The sequence below is a fragment of the Onychomys torridus genome, chromosome 7 (assembly GCF_903995425.1).
Source record: "Onychomys torridus chromosome 7, mOncTor1.1, whole genome shotgun sequence".
Taxonomy (NCBI): domain Eukaryota; kingdom Metazoa; phylum Chordata; class Mammalia; order Rodentia; family Cricetidae; genus Onychomys; species Onychomys torridus.
Window position 1 is genome coordinate 46,701,796 of NC_050449.1, and position 14,738 is coordinate 46,716,533.

Sequence of the window (14,738 nt, forward strand, 5' to 3'; positions counted from 1 at the left end):
CAAATCCCCAGGACCCACGTAACCAGAAGAGCATCTATAACCCTAGTGCTCCTACCACAAGATGAAAAGCAGAGACAGAGAGTCCCCACAAGACTGCAGGTCAAATAGCCTGGTATATGCACTGAAAAATAACAAAAGGACTTTGTTTCAAACAAGGTACAACCAAGACTGTCCTCTGACCTCCATATGCACACCATGGCAACCATGCACCTACACACACACACACACACACACACACACACACACACACACACATACACACACACACAAAGGTGTGCACATGCATATATACAGATAAAGAGGGAAAAATACTTAGAGCTATAGTGATCTGTAACTATGAATATATATTAGCATTCTGTTGGGAGCACAAAGGTCCTTGCACCCACAGATCATCAGGGAAACCAGGAATGTTAATCATGCAGGATTGTCTCTTCAAAGGAGGAAATAAATACCTGTTTTCCACCCATAAGGCTGGGAGTGGATATTGTTAATGACCTGGTGATCTTTGCTATCTGTAGAGTCAGACCTCACTCGAATCCCCCAGAGTGTTTACCTAGACTCACACTCACCAGACCTTTATCTTTATCTTTGTTTCTCAGTCAATAGAACCCAAAAGGACCCACCCTTAGGGGAGATGTCACTGTACCTGACCTCTGCACTATCTCAGTCAGAGACTACACTAGATCCTAGGCCCCTAAACTACAGAGTCCAGCTCCATAGTCCCGTGTACTTTGAGTTTCAATGTAATTATGCCTCCTTGTACTCTAGGGACTGTGTTACATCAGCAAGTTTTCCCCAAATTGTACCGTGTTTAAATACCCTTACAACAAACTGCCTGGTGTCAGGTTCTCTAGGAATCCATCAGCACCAACTAAGTTGGGCTGAATAAACTTCCTTCTTGCCTCTTGCAGTTCATTTCCCTGCCATCTGTGGCACTTGCAGAGATGGGACACACACACACACACACACACACACACACACACACACACACACGACTCCTCTCATTCCTAGATTTAAACAATATTCCTAACAAATCTACATAACATTTTGTTAAAAAAAAAAAATCTTGATCCTTTAAACCTTACTGTAAATTCCATTCTCTGAACAATGTAACCTAGAAAGCACAGATATATACAAGCAGTCTACTAACAGTAAGCTATGACTCTCCCTTGGGAAGCCCAGATCCCTGTCTGAATACTCCTTAGAATTACACCGGGCACCTCACTATTAACCCATGTGCTTAGGAGCTATGTTAAAAGTATTTTTTCAAAAACCCTGTGTCACACTGACTTATCCTGAAATTCCTTCCAGTGATCCCCAAATGGAGGTTCCTAATAGGTAAGAGAACTATTTTTACTGATGCCAGTGGCAGTGAGGAGTTATGTAGCAAATCTTCTAAGACAACAACTTCAAAAATCACCAAAATCCTGTACAAAGACACTGAAGTGCTACTACACTCCTTTGAAAAGCCCACAAACATACTTTAACATCTTACCTTTCCGGGGTGCCTCTTTCTCCTAACCTCATACTGAAAATCTGTATTATAATCTCTTTTAATAAACTGTTTCATAATATCTAGTACTGAAATTATTTTCTGCATAAAAGTCAAAATTTCTGGGTTTGCCTAAGCGGACATCTCTAATAAAGCTCAGATCACTATCAACAATACTGTGGAGCAGTGATCCATTTCTACCTCTGCTGACAACTTACCCAATGCATTTAGCCCTAGGATGGAATCCCATGACAGAAGAAATATTACCTCATGGGCTGCCAAAAAGCAAAAGGAAAGGGAAGAGACATAGGGTTCCTACATATCCTTCAACATCAAGCCCTTAATGACTTTCCAACTACACTGCACCCTAAAGGTTTCCAAAACCTCCCAATACTACTACTGACAAGGGATCAAGCCTTCAACATATGAACCTCTGTAAAATATTCCATATCTAAACAACATTCCTATGTACTTGGGGTAATAAGATTACAACAGGGTAACTACATAAATGTAGCAAAAGCCCAACTTTATTAGGAATGTTGGTACTAGAAGAGACTATGGGGCAGAAAGAGGCATATATAGAAATTCTCAGTACCTTCCTCTCAAACTTACTGTGATTCTGTAACTGCCCTAAAAGATCTCTTTAAACAGCTAATGGTGTAGCTCAGCAAGCATAGTGCTTACCTAGCATAGCTGAGGTCTTAAATTCCACACCCAGTGCCAAACACAACCCTGTATGGTGGAACAGGCATGTACTCCCAACATTCAAGAGGCAGAGCCCCTTTGAGATCAGTCTGAGATACATAAGACCCTGGCTCAAAATAAACAAAAGTATTTAAAATTAAAGCAAATAGGCCATAACCACAAAGGAATGTGTTAACAGAGCAAAATAAAAAGAAATAAGCTGATATTCAACAACACAGAAATTATTTCAAAGTACTTCATTACCATGCCTAACAAAAAAAGAACTGCAAAGGAACCTAAGACTGTTCTAAGTAATCAGTGTTGCTAGTGTTGGTAATACCCTTAACCTTTTATAGATTGGATGACTACTTAAGTATAAGTCTGTAGAAATGAAGGTATTTGGTCAAAGAACATACTTTTTCAGAAAACAGAGCTGAGTAAAAAGCCCCCAACCTTACCCTTGATTTCTAAGTAAGAAGCAATGCGCTTACTCTTAAAAAGTTCATCTGCTGAAAAACCTCTACACACAAAACCCATCCCACCAGTACTTAGATTCTGATGTCTAAATTACATATCCTGCTAAAAAGATTTTTATGAACCTAGAACACCATAAAGCAATGAGTCCAAGGACCAAGGGTAGACATGTCACACCGACTCAGGAAAAAGCCTGAACATCATATTCTAAGACAAGCACGGGACAACTCCAGAGAAAATATTAAATAAAATAATTTCTCTTGCATGAAAAATGTAAAAATGGTTTAAATCTATATACTAAAAATCATTAATTTATCAGAGGTATCATTAATCATCAAATCTGAGTCTTAGTACAAAAGAAAAAAAAACTGGTCACAGTATCAAGTAAGCTACCAACTCAACCTAAAAGCTGATAAAGACAATAAAGCACATACTCATTAGTCTAACTTTCCTCTAAGAACTGTTCCCTAGCCTAACATAGTTTACAGGACAGCTGATGGATATAAAATATTCCAGTCAAGAAATGAGACAGTCACATAATGTTACAAACCCTAATGAAATAATGGAGCAAGGCAGTAATCATCAGTGGCCAAAATTATAAAGTTATAAGTATTGGTTCCTACCATAAAGTAGCTGACTGCATGAGTTTAACCTTTTGACCCAGAACTCTAGCTAGATTTAATACAAAACAAAAACTTTTTTAAAAAGAGTGAAGGTACCTGAAAAGCAACCAAGGCAGTCAAGACTTGATCTACTAAAGGAAAAAACAAGTATGAGGCAGGCCACATATGAACTTCATTTTCCACCCAAAAATTCTACTTCCAAGACAAGTGACATACAAAGCCCCAAGATCAACATTTTAGCCCCAAGATCTCCAAAGAAGAAAAACTATACCTAAACTTTTCAACCCTAAAAGGTAAGCCAGTTCCTAAACTGAGTGTACACAGGAAAAATGTGTGACGCTGACAAGCAAAAAGCTTCTGTAGGAAGCTACAGAAATGAGCAGAGATAATGACAGTCTCACATTGCAGTTTGAGAGCATGTCACCAAGGGCCGACAGTATAGCTCAGTACTATACCACCTGCCTACCATGCACAAGGTGGTAGGGTGACATAGTAAAAGGACAGTGAAAGATTAACTAGTTAGATAGTAACAAAAGAAAGTCTGAATGACCCAAATAACTAGTACCAAGGTAGATGTTAGGGTCAAAATTTAGTAAAGATGATACATTTTTAAGGATTAATGTCTAATATTAATACAAAATACAATACTACAATACTAACTCTGTATGTACACAATAGCTCAACAACATTATCTAAAATTTGAAATCTTTCCTACTTCTCCACATAATTTACCTACAGTCACTGAAAACATGACAAATTTGCTATGGTAGAATGACAGCTATTTCCCTGAAACCACTGTAAGCATCACTTATCCATATACAGTAATAGAAAGAGAACACCAGTGTTCTTTTAGAAATACATTCTGATGTTCATCTTTAAGAAAACCTAAACTTGGGTTGGGGATTGAGCTCAGTGGTAGAGCACTTGCCTAGCAAGCGCAAGGCCCTGGGTTCTGTCCTCAGCTGGGGGGTAGGGGGGAACCTAAACTTAATTCTTGGGTCTTTCACACAATTTGAGAAGATCATTTACATTCAATGGTTTTTAGAGTTTAGGTCTCAGTCTGGGTTTGCAAGTAAAGACTGAATCTTAGAGTCTCATGAATGTTAGGGACAAACTCTATCACTGATTTATATGCTGTGCCTCTTTTAACTTTTTATTTTAAGGCAGAGATTCACTAAGTGGCTATGGTAGGCCTTCAAATTGTGATCCTCCTGCCTCCGCCTTCCAAATAACTGGACTTACAGAGCTGCACCAGTAGTCCAGGCAAGACAGTCTTGTTTATCTTTCTTAGACTGTTAACCATAGTAATGCTATTAAAGAAGAAAAGTCCATAAGAACATTACACAAAAGTCCCAGCAGCACCTGCTTTCATTCAGTGCTTCAGAATCTTGGATCAGAATCCTATAGTCATTATTGTAAAGGCAAAACTGAGTAAGCAAGATATTGATACATCTGCCTCGAGTCACAGCTTTACAAATGACAAAACTATGTTTCAAAACTCATTTGTTATATGAAATGAAAGTATTTGCATTCAAATCTTTCTAAAATCTTATGATCTATAGATAACCAACTCTGTTATCAACAAAAATGAGATGTAACTCTAACTAACCTAGATAGTGTCTACAAGTTTATCCTAACAAAAGTATTAAGATACCTCACTATAACTCAAAACAAATGTCCGCTCAAGGGTAGTCAAGGAGAAACTATTCCTCTAGTACTTCTTGCTATCCCAATCCCATGTCCATGAGCCAAAGCCACCAGAACTCATACTCTCCAAAGTGCATCCATCAAAATCACCAGAAACCATGGAGTCCTGGTTTTCCTTTCTTTTTTTAGTGGGTGGGGGTGTTTGAGACAGGGCTTCTCTGTATAGTCTTGGCTGTCCTGGAACTTACTCTGTTGAGCAGCCTGGCCTCGAATTCACAGAGATCTGTCGGCCTCTGCCTCCCAACTGCTAGGATTAAAGGCATGAGCCACCACCACCCGGCTCAGGTTTTTCTTTCTTTTTTTTTTTTTTTTTTTTTTTTTGGTTTTTTTGAGACAGGGTTTCTCTGTAGCTTTGGAGGCTGTTCTGTTCTGGAACTCGCTTTGTAGACCAGGCTGGCCTCAAACTCACAGAGATCCACCTGCCTCTGCCTCCCGAGTGCTGGGATTACAGGCATGTGCCTCCACTGCCCAGCTTCAGGTTTTTCTTTAACCTTAGATATTTGGTCAACAAAGTCAAAGTGGGTTAAATACCTATAGTATATATTTATATTTAAGAACTGTATTTTAAAATGTTCAATCAAAATTAGAATTCTTTTTCCAAACCTTTCTTTAGACTGACATTTCATCAAAAAAAAAGTAATAGAACTTTTAAGATGAAACAAGAGCAAATTTGAATACAAATTGATATCTTTATAGTATCTAACTTATTGTCAATGTAAAATGCATCTTCAGAAGTCAACTGTGTCCATAGTCTATAATGACTCCTACCAGGTATTAAACACTATTTAAAACACAATTCCAACTATTTTTATCTCACAAACATATACATTCTTGACTGTCGCATAAACATATATAATACAGTCTACATTTATTAAGTCTAAGATAAAAATAACAGTAGCTAGAATAATTCCAAACAGAAAACCATTTTGGTAAATATTAGTACATTTGATATGTTCCACAATGCATTACTACTGCTTACCAGTGTGACTTTGTACTCAATTGTAATAGATTTAGCACACTGTATCCATCTCATTACTTTAGAGTCACAATGTCCACAGAAACAAAGATTCTGAGAAATTTGTTAAGAGCAGTGTGTGTCTTTAACTCAGTGTTTGCTATTATCATCTAAAAATTGATGTTTTCTCCCTCATTTATGGTGGGAATAGTTAGTAAATGGTAAAAGAGCTGTTAACATCATATCAAAAATGTTTGTTCTCCAGACCACATTTTCAGAAATGCTACATTAAAATATTCTCATACTTAAACGTACACAGAATATGAGTAATCTTAATTGGCATGAGTAGTATGTCCTGTGTAACTGATGACAAAAAGCATATTCCATACAAAATAAAAATTCAGAATATCAATTCTTGAACTAAAAAGATGGTTCAGGAAGAAAAGAGCTCCTACCTGTATTTTGCTTTTTCATGAACCCAAACATATTCAGGGTCTTTCAAACTTAAGCGTGCAAGGTCCTTTACAGACTTGGTCTGTGTGGCTGAGAAAAGTAAAGTCTGGCGTTTCTTGGGAAGATTTTCAATAATAGCATTCATGGTGTCAGCAAAGCCCATGTCCAAGATCCTATCTGCCTCATCAAGAACTGAAAAAACAAAGATACAAGTTGCTCTATAATATTTAAAGAATACATTACACTAAATGCAATTTAGTACACTGCTTGGAATCCTAAAGCAAAAAAGACCTTAGCTAAGCTAATTTAATTGCCTAGCATGTACAAGGCCCTGGGTTCAAATTCCAGAGATCCAATTCAAAACAAAACAATAATAATATAGTGGAAAACTGATAAAATCTAAACAACGAAACCTAGTGTTAAATCTACCCAGTACATTGTTAATCTTACTATTGACAAAGGTATCAATCATAGTTATGTGCAAGTTTAAAACAAGGGGCAATGAGGGACAATACAGAAACCCTACCAATGCAACTTTTCTGTAAGTACGGAAACATTCAAAATGAAAAGCTATTAAAATACCAGTAAGTAGCATCTCTATGCAAAAAAGTCCATTAAAACATGATAATTTGATTTTTTTAAGTTACTAAAAGTAGGTATTACTTAAAAAGAAAAAAAAAGAGGAGGCTGGGGAGATGGCTTAGTGGACAAGCACTTGTCACGCAAGCATAAAGACTAGAGTTCAGACATCTACCCACATAAAAAGCAAAGTCCCAGCACTTAAGAAATACGGGGTCCCCAGGCAAGCTGGTCAGATGCACTTGCCAATCTGGTGCACTCTGAATTCACCAGAAGACCCTGCCTAGGCAAATAAAGCAGAAAAAAAATAGAGAAGACACCTGATATCAACCTCTGGACTCCATACGTACTCACCCAGGTTAAACACACATGCACACACATGTGCCAGAAAGAAAAAAGAAAAAAACTGTCAGTGACCAATACTCAAGTACCTAGTTAAATACATCCATACATCTTTCTCTTTCAATTAAAAAAAAAGGAAAATGACCAACCTTGTACTGTCTTGGTTTAAGAACCCAAATGTCAAAATAAAAGCACAAATCATGCCGGGCAATGGCGCACGCCTTTAATCCCAGCACTCAGGAGTCAGAGGCAGGCAGGTGTCTGTGAGTTCAAGGCCAGCCTGGTCTACAGAGCGAGATCCAGGAAAGGCGCAAAGCTATACAGAGAAACCCTGTCTCAAAAAAAAAAAAAAAAAAAAAAAAACAAAACCAAACCAAACCAAACAAAACAAAACAAAACAAAAGCTACACAGAGAAACCCTGTCTAAAAAAAAAACAAAAAACCAAACAAAACAAAACAAAACAAAAAAAGAACAAAAACTACACAGAGAAACCCTGTCTTGAAAAGCAGAAAAAAAGTACAAATGATTTCTCAGATTGTTTTCATCATGTTATCTAATATGACAGTTCCACTATTAAATCTCAGGAGAGCTTTCTTGGTAATGATCTGGCTTTTTTAGAGGGTTTTGGTTTTGGGGGGTTTAGGAGTTTCTTGGTGGGGGGGGGGGTTGTTTTTTATCTGAAATCCTAAGACCCACCTAACATCTGAAGATTGGTGGCATGAAAACATATTGTTTCATCCATGTGTTGAAGAAGTCGGCCTGGTGTGCAAATGAGTATATTTATGCTGTTGATCCTCTCAGCTTCATGTTTCAAATCCTGCAAACAGTTGTTCCTTTAATTACACACAGACGTCTCACAGCAGCCTGTGCACCACTTTTGTAAAAGCCACTTGCACATGGAATTTTGTCAGAGCAGTTTGGATATTTAGAAACAAATACTACTTCTTCTTTCCAGTTTTGTAACAAACCCACATTTCCAAATTAAATCAAAAGTCCTCAGTGAAGACCTAAGCTCTTCTCGACCCCATCATCATATCCAGGATTCTGAGGCTAAGAAAAACTAACAAATGACTGAGCCAAGACTCGATTTCCTATTAAGTCAGTAAAGCTGTCTTAAAAGCTGGAACTACTTACACTCTTTAAGTCAGGACTAGAAGCACTGAACAGACTCTTCCATACGGCCTCCTACGACTTATGGATGGGGGCTAAGTAAGCACTACAGTTTACAATTGGAGACGAGAACCATCAGATGCTACTAAATGTTAAAGACAAGTTACAGCTAAGGCTTGTGACGCTACGTCTTTCTTGCTTATATACATTTGCATAGAAATCCAAGAACTACTTATCTTCACAGTCCAGAAGTGACCACAGCAGACATGACAGCCTCAGATGCACTGAAAAGTCAGCCAAAGTTGACCAGGCTTTGCCATGGTCTAAGTAAACACTCCTCAAAGCAATCTACCTTCCTTTCATGTGGTAGTGACACAGCAGGGGGTTGGTTTGGTTTGGTTTCACTTTGTGGTTTTTTCAAGACAGGGTTTCTCTGTGCAGCTTTGTGCCTTTCCTGGATCTCACTCTGTAGACCAGTGTCCACATACTGCAATGTTCTCTTTCCACATACACACAAATAGGTTTGCTATAGCTAACCTGTACATCTGTCTGAAAACCTCATCAACTCAGATGCTGACAAGAACAGACTTTCTGGACCTAGGCTCTGAAAGACAGTGATCACACTGAGGCCCCACCTATACAGCCAATCCATTTAAATGACTCCTCCATCTCCTTTCTCTCTGCCATCTGCACAGTGCTACTGAAGGAAGGGACAGATAAGGACAAACCTTTCCACCAATGATGAGACCAGCTGAAAAGTCATGATTCTTTCCTACTTTGCGTAGAACCTCAAATGTCTGATAGGCCAGTTCTCGAGTAGGTGAAATTATCAGAACCCCCAGGCCATCTGCTGAAGTCCACTGCAGGCGGTATAAGGCTTCCAACACCTTGAAGACAAAAGCAGATTTGTATTCAATAATCTCTTAGAAAAATCTGCATTGAGACTCAAATCTCAACCTTTTCCTCCAAATCAAAGACACCATCAAACAAAGGCATTCCTCTCACAAGTTTTACCCAATCCAAGAAAACCTCTTGGGGATGTTTTCTTCCAACTATCAGAAGCATCCAACCCTAATTCAGAGAGAAAAGAGAAGCCCTAAGACAACTTATCTGATATCAGAACCAATCAATCAGAAGACCAGCTATTGGAGAGGGTATGTGTAGTCCACAGACCACTGAAACAGGTACAAGGAAATTATTTTCTAAACAGAAACCACATCAGAATCTGTATAGCTCCTATAGTTTTACAGTAACAGAATTCCTATATGTAGAAAGACAATGCTAGCCGGGCAGTGGAACACGCCTTTCATCCCAGCACTTGGGAGGCAGAGGCAAGTGGATCTATGTGAGTTCAAGGCCAGCCTGGTCAACAGAGCAAGATCCAGGAAAGGCGCAAAGCTACACAGAGAAACCCTGTCTCGAGAAACCAAAAAAATAAAAACAAAAACAAAAAGACAATGCTATAATAACAGTAATAGTAATAATAATTATTATTATCAGCTAGGATTTAAGAGCAAACTAGTTTTGAGGTATTTGAAACAAATCATGACTTTCTTCCTTCCAGGGTGGGTCAGTTGTTTTTGTAGGAACCAAATTAGGAATCCAACTAAGCAAATGACATGTAAGTGAATTCCTAAGCAATTCTACTACCTTACTACTATAAAGGACAGCTACCAATGTTCCAGGAAATTATCAACACCCCCCAAATCCAGCTGAAGTGAGCTTTTGTAGAATACTATCTTCCAAGTTGAACAGCTGTCATCTTAATCAGAACAGCTGTAACTACCACCAAGTGAGCCCAGAAATTGAGCTTGTGGATGTTTCTCATAGCAGAGAACTCTCACGTGAGATTGTGCACTCCTTCCTGTACCTCCCCGTCATTGTAATGTCATCCTCCCTGACTGTATATGACCTCAGTGTCTCAAGAGGTGCTAGAGTATACTGGTGTAGTGGGCCAACTGAGGGGGCTCTCAGTGCAGCTCTGGGGATGTCATAACCCATGCTGGGATGGAAACTGTCCAATGGGGCAGTTGCTCTGGAGTTACCTATCCTCTTGAAGTAACCCCTCACTCATGTTCTATAAAAGCAAGCCAATAAACTCACTGGCTCCCAAAGGTGGACTGCAGTGGGGCCATACTTTGTTTCCTTGGTGGTATCTGTAAGGCAGGAGTAGATTCTTGCTTACCTCTCCCTGAGGAAAGAATTCTCACAACATGAATATATTTCAGCCTTATCCTAAACAAGTGGCAAATATAAATACCACTGGCAGGCAACAGCTTTCTCCACCAGGTCTCCTGGGAATTATATCAAATGAAATAAGCCAAACACAAAGACAGAGTAGGACCATTCTACACTGCCACGATAGACTATCCACCACCTTCAGAATGCGATAGCTTATAAAAGCATACTGATTCGTTCACTGCAACACATTACTGAGTGCCTTCAATGGGCAAGCCACTGTGGTGGAGCTAAAGAGTGTGAGAGCAGGAAAGGAACAAGATAGGTGTGGCTTCTATCTGGCCAGAAACTCCAACATTAAAGAACTGTTTACATAATCACTATTTGTTTGCTTTGTAGGTATAGAATGTAATAAAATTATATAATAGAGGCTGTGATCCAAACTAAATGTACTTACTGGAATGAGAAAAGCCAAAGTCTTGCCAGATCCAGTTTTGGCAGCTCCAAGCACATCTTTACCTTGCAAAGCCAACCCTATGGTCTGCTTCTGTATCTCTGTTACCAAGCGGTACTGAGCTTCTTGCAAACCTGGCAGTGTAGAAAGAAGGATACTTAAGAAAATTCCTAAAGGATGATGCTATGGGATGGATTGTATATCCCCATCACAAACAGATGGCTGGAAGTTCTTCTATTCTACCCTGATGGAAATCTGGTAAAGAACAGCTCGTGGGGTTTGGGGATTTAGCTCAGTGGTAAAGCGCCTGCCTAGCAAGCTCAAGGCCCTGGGTTCAATCCTCAGCTCCGGCAAAAAAAAAAAAAAAAAAAGGAACAGCTCACTTAATTCTGAAGTCCTGGAGGCTCACAGGCTAGACTTCCAAACCTGCCATCACTGAGGCCTATAGCCTGAAAACCAAAAGCTTATGGCTCCAAGCTTTCAACGCTGCAGGATATGGGCCAGGGAGATGCTCATCGGGTAAAGCGCTTGCGGTGCAAGCCTGATGACCTGAGTCTGATCCCAGGACCCAAGTGAAAGGAGAAGACTGCCTTCACATGGGCACTGTGGCACTCACACCACCACCCAACACACACACACACACACTCCAGGAAGAACAATAAATTAGCTGCTTTGTTTTAAACTGGAGACTAATTTTCTAGTGTTCAAGACAGAGGCTTATTTGAAGACTTAAGACAATATGCAGAATGGTGACAACATGGATGAACCTAGAATGAATTATATATATTAAATGAAACAAGTCGGGCACAGAAAGATAGATACCAGATAACCTCCCATTTATAGATACTAAAAACAAAAAGAATGCTTGTTACCAGAAGCTGGGGAAGTGGGGAGATAGAACACAAAGTTACTCAGGTTAGGATAAGTTCAAGAGATACACTGTGGGCTGAGGACAGCTCAGTCACCAGAGTGTTTGGATGAAGCCCAGGGTTTGGTCCCTGGGTGTATGCCTATAAAACCAGTAGTTAGGACGTAGAGACAGGAAGATGAGAAGTTCAAGGTCATCCTCAGCTACAAAGCAATAGTGGTAATGGAGACAATGTGGGATATATGAAACATCTCAAAAACAAAAACCAGATACACTGTACATCATATTATCACAATAACTATAGTCAATTATATACTTTTTATGCTTGAAAATTGCTGAGAGTCTATTTTAGTGTCCTTATGCAGGAAAAATGAGTACATTAATGAGCTTGGTTTATATACATAGTTCAAGTCATACTGTTGCATACCATAAACATACACAATTTTCGTCAAAAAAGAAAAAAAGGTGACTCCAAAAGACAGGCCATCTGCAAGTCATGGTGGCAAGCCTGCCTATCACAGACAGTCTCTTACAGCCCTGGAACTATTCCTGCCAGCGTCTCAGCACTGGACTTCCAGCCACCAACTCGAAGAAAATGTCTGCTACTTAAGCTTTTATTTTGTTACAGCTAACCTGAAAAACCTAATGCAAAGGTAAGACACGCTTGCTTGTTCTCCTGTCAACTCACAGAATCATCAAGTTCCAGTCTAATCCTTTCTAACTACTCTTCTTCAACCAATCCAGAAAGAACAGGAAATAGAAATGGTTAAAATTCAGTATTTTAGAGGTAGCGTTGATGGTACGTGCTGGGCAGGAAGAGTGCAGAGTTTTTGAGGACTATAGTCTGGACTATAGAGGGAGTTCAAGGCTATCCTGGACTACAAAACAAAAGTGTTCCAAAAAAGCAGGCCTTGTATTTATGGTATTTCATGATACCAAAAATGTCAAAAGATTTTTTTTTCAAGTTAACCTTTCCCTAAACTGTCTTCTCTTAAAGAAAAGGCACCGGGCTAGAGAGATGGCTCAGTCAGTAAAGTGCTAACCTCACAAGCAAGCATGAGGACCTGAATTCAATCCCCAAGACCTACAAAAAATGCCACATATGGTGTGTGCTTTTCAACCTAGACTGGGAAGTAAAAACAGGAAGAGTCCTGGGGCTTGATGGCTAGGCAACCTAGTCTAATGAATGAGCTCCAGGTCAATGAGAAACCCTGCCTTGGGTGGAAGATACCATGATAGATGAGGACATCATGGGAATAGGAAGAGGCAGGGTGCTGGGGAGGCTCTCAGGAATCCACAAGGTTGACCCCACCTTGGTCTGCTGGCAGTGGTCCAGAGGGTGCCTGGACCAGTCTATTCTGGTGTCCGGCCTAGCAAATAACCTAGCTGTCATCATAGAGCCTTTGTCCAGCGACAGATGGAGGCAGATGCAGAGATCCATGGCCAGGCACCAGGCTGAGCTCTGGGAATCCAATTGATGAGAAAGGAGAGATTCTGCATTCGAGAGACATCAAGATCATGATGGGAGGACATGCAGAGATGACCGGCCACACTAGTGGAAGCCCATGAACTGTGGACGGGTGGCTGTGGAGCCCCCATGGGACTGGACTAGGCCCTCTGGATATGGAAGACAGTTGTTTGGCTCGAACTGTTTGGGGGGCACCCAGGCAGGGGGATCAGGATCTGTCCCTGGTCTATGAGCAGGCTTCTGGAATCCAGTGCCTGTGGTGTGACACCTTGTACAGCCTTGGTGCAGTGGGAAGGGGCTTGGACCTGCCTAGGCTCTGCTGACTCATCATGGGAGACCTTGATTTGGGAGGTGTGGGGACACAGGGTGGCTTGGGAAGGAGGGCTGGAGGATGGGAGGAGGGATAGGGGGTCTGTGGATAGCATGTAGAATGAGTAGAAAATTTCTTAATAAAGAAAAATGGAAAAAAAAAGAGAGAGAGAAACCCTGCCTTAACAGAGATAAATGGTTTCATGAAGATAATACCCAAGGCTATCATCTGGCCTCCACACACAAGCACATATACAGTCATACACATGAACATACATATGCACTTTTTAAAAAATTGAAAAGACATGAATAAATCTAACAATTTATTCTAAAATGACCATATATACCTACCTTTTAATGTCTTTTTGGACAAAGGGAAATCTGAAAATCTTGTGATTTCATTTACATTTATCTGGAAAAAAGATTGTATAAAAGAAATAATGTTCATTAGTTCATAATACACTCCCCCCACCTTTACCCTACATTGTGCTGCCTAGCTCCTCCTTCATATAGCAGAATTAGAGGCAAACCACCACTTCTAAATAAAAGCTACTCATTTAATCACCCTCTTATACTTTTGACCTCGACCCCCCCACCCCCATCTGATAACACCTGTTTCCGCACAAATATTAATGCATATGGAATAAAAAGGATAAAAACACCACAGAATGTTCCATTTACTTCAATCAAAAGAAAAAGCTATCTGCCTCCAAGCACCAGGTCAAATTTTGACTTAAAACCATTTGCAGCATGCTGCATTTCTCTATAGCATGGCTGATGGTAACAGTCTCTCAGTGACTCGGGAACAAAACAGTTGAACTAAAACAAACAGCTCCATGTTCTCATAAGCCTCACTCCCCAGTTCTGCACCATTCTCTATCACATGTGCACACACACACTCCACTTCCCCTACTCACATCGCCAACCTTCACGGCACACCCTTCCCCTTCCTTTCCTTCACATACATATACCCTAACTCCCCCGTTATGCAGTGGGAGCTGTTTGAGCAGTGCCCTGAAGCACTGCCCCAGTGAGGCAGCT

The 14,738-nt window shown here is 40.1% G+C and overlaps 1 protein-coding gene across 1 annotated transcript in view; it reads right to left on the reverse strand.

Annotated features, from left to right (window-relative positions):
* Ddx10 (DEAD-box helicase 10) overlaps nt 1–14,738 on the reverse strand; it is a 179,742-nt gene that overhangs the window by 161,842 nt on the left and 3,162 nt on the right. The window contains exons 2-6 of the mRNA XM_036193779.1: nt 14,049–14,109; nt 11,056–11,186; nt 9,149–9,307; nt 8,007–8,127; nt 6,391–6,580 (exon numbers count right to left, since the gene is read on the reverse strand). Coding sequence (XP_036049672.1) covers nt 6,391–6,580; nt 8,007–8,127; nt 9,149–9,307; nt 11,056–11,186; nt 14,049–14,109 — 662 coding nt within the window. The remainder of the gene's footprint in view (nt 1–6,390; nt 6,581–8,006; nt 8,128–9,148; nt 9,308–11,055; nt 11,187–14,048; nt 14,110–14,738) is intronic.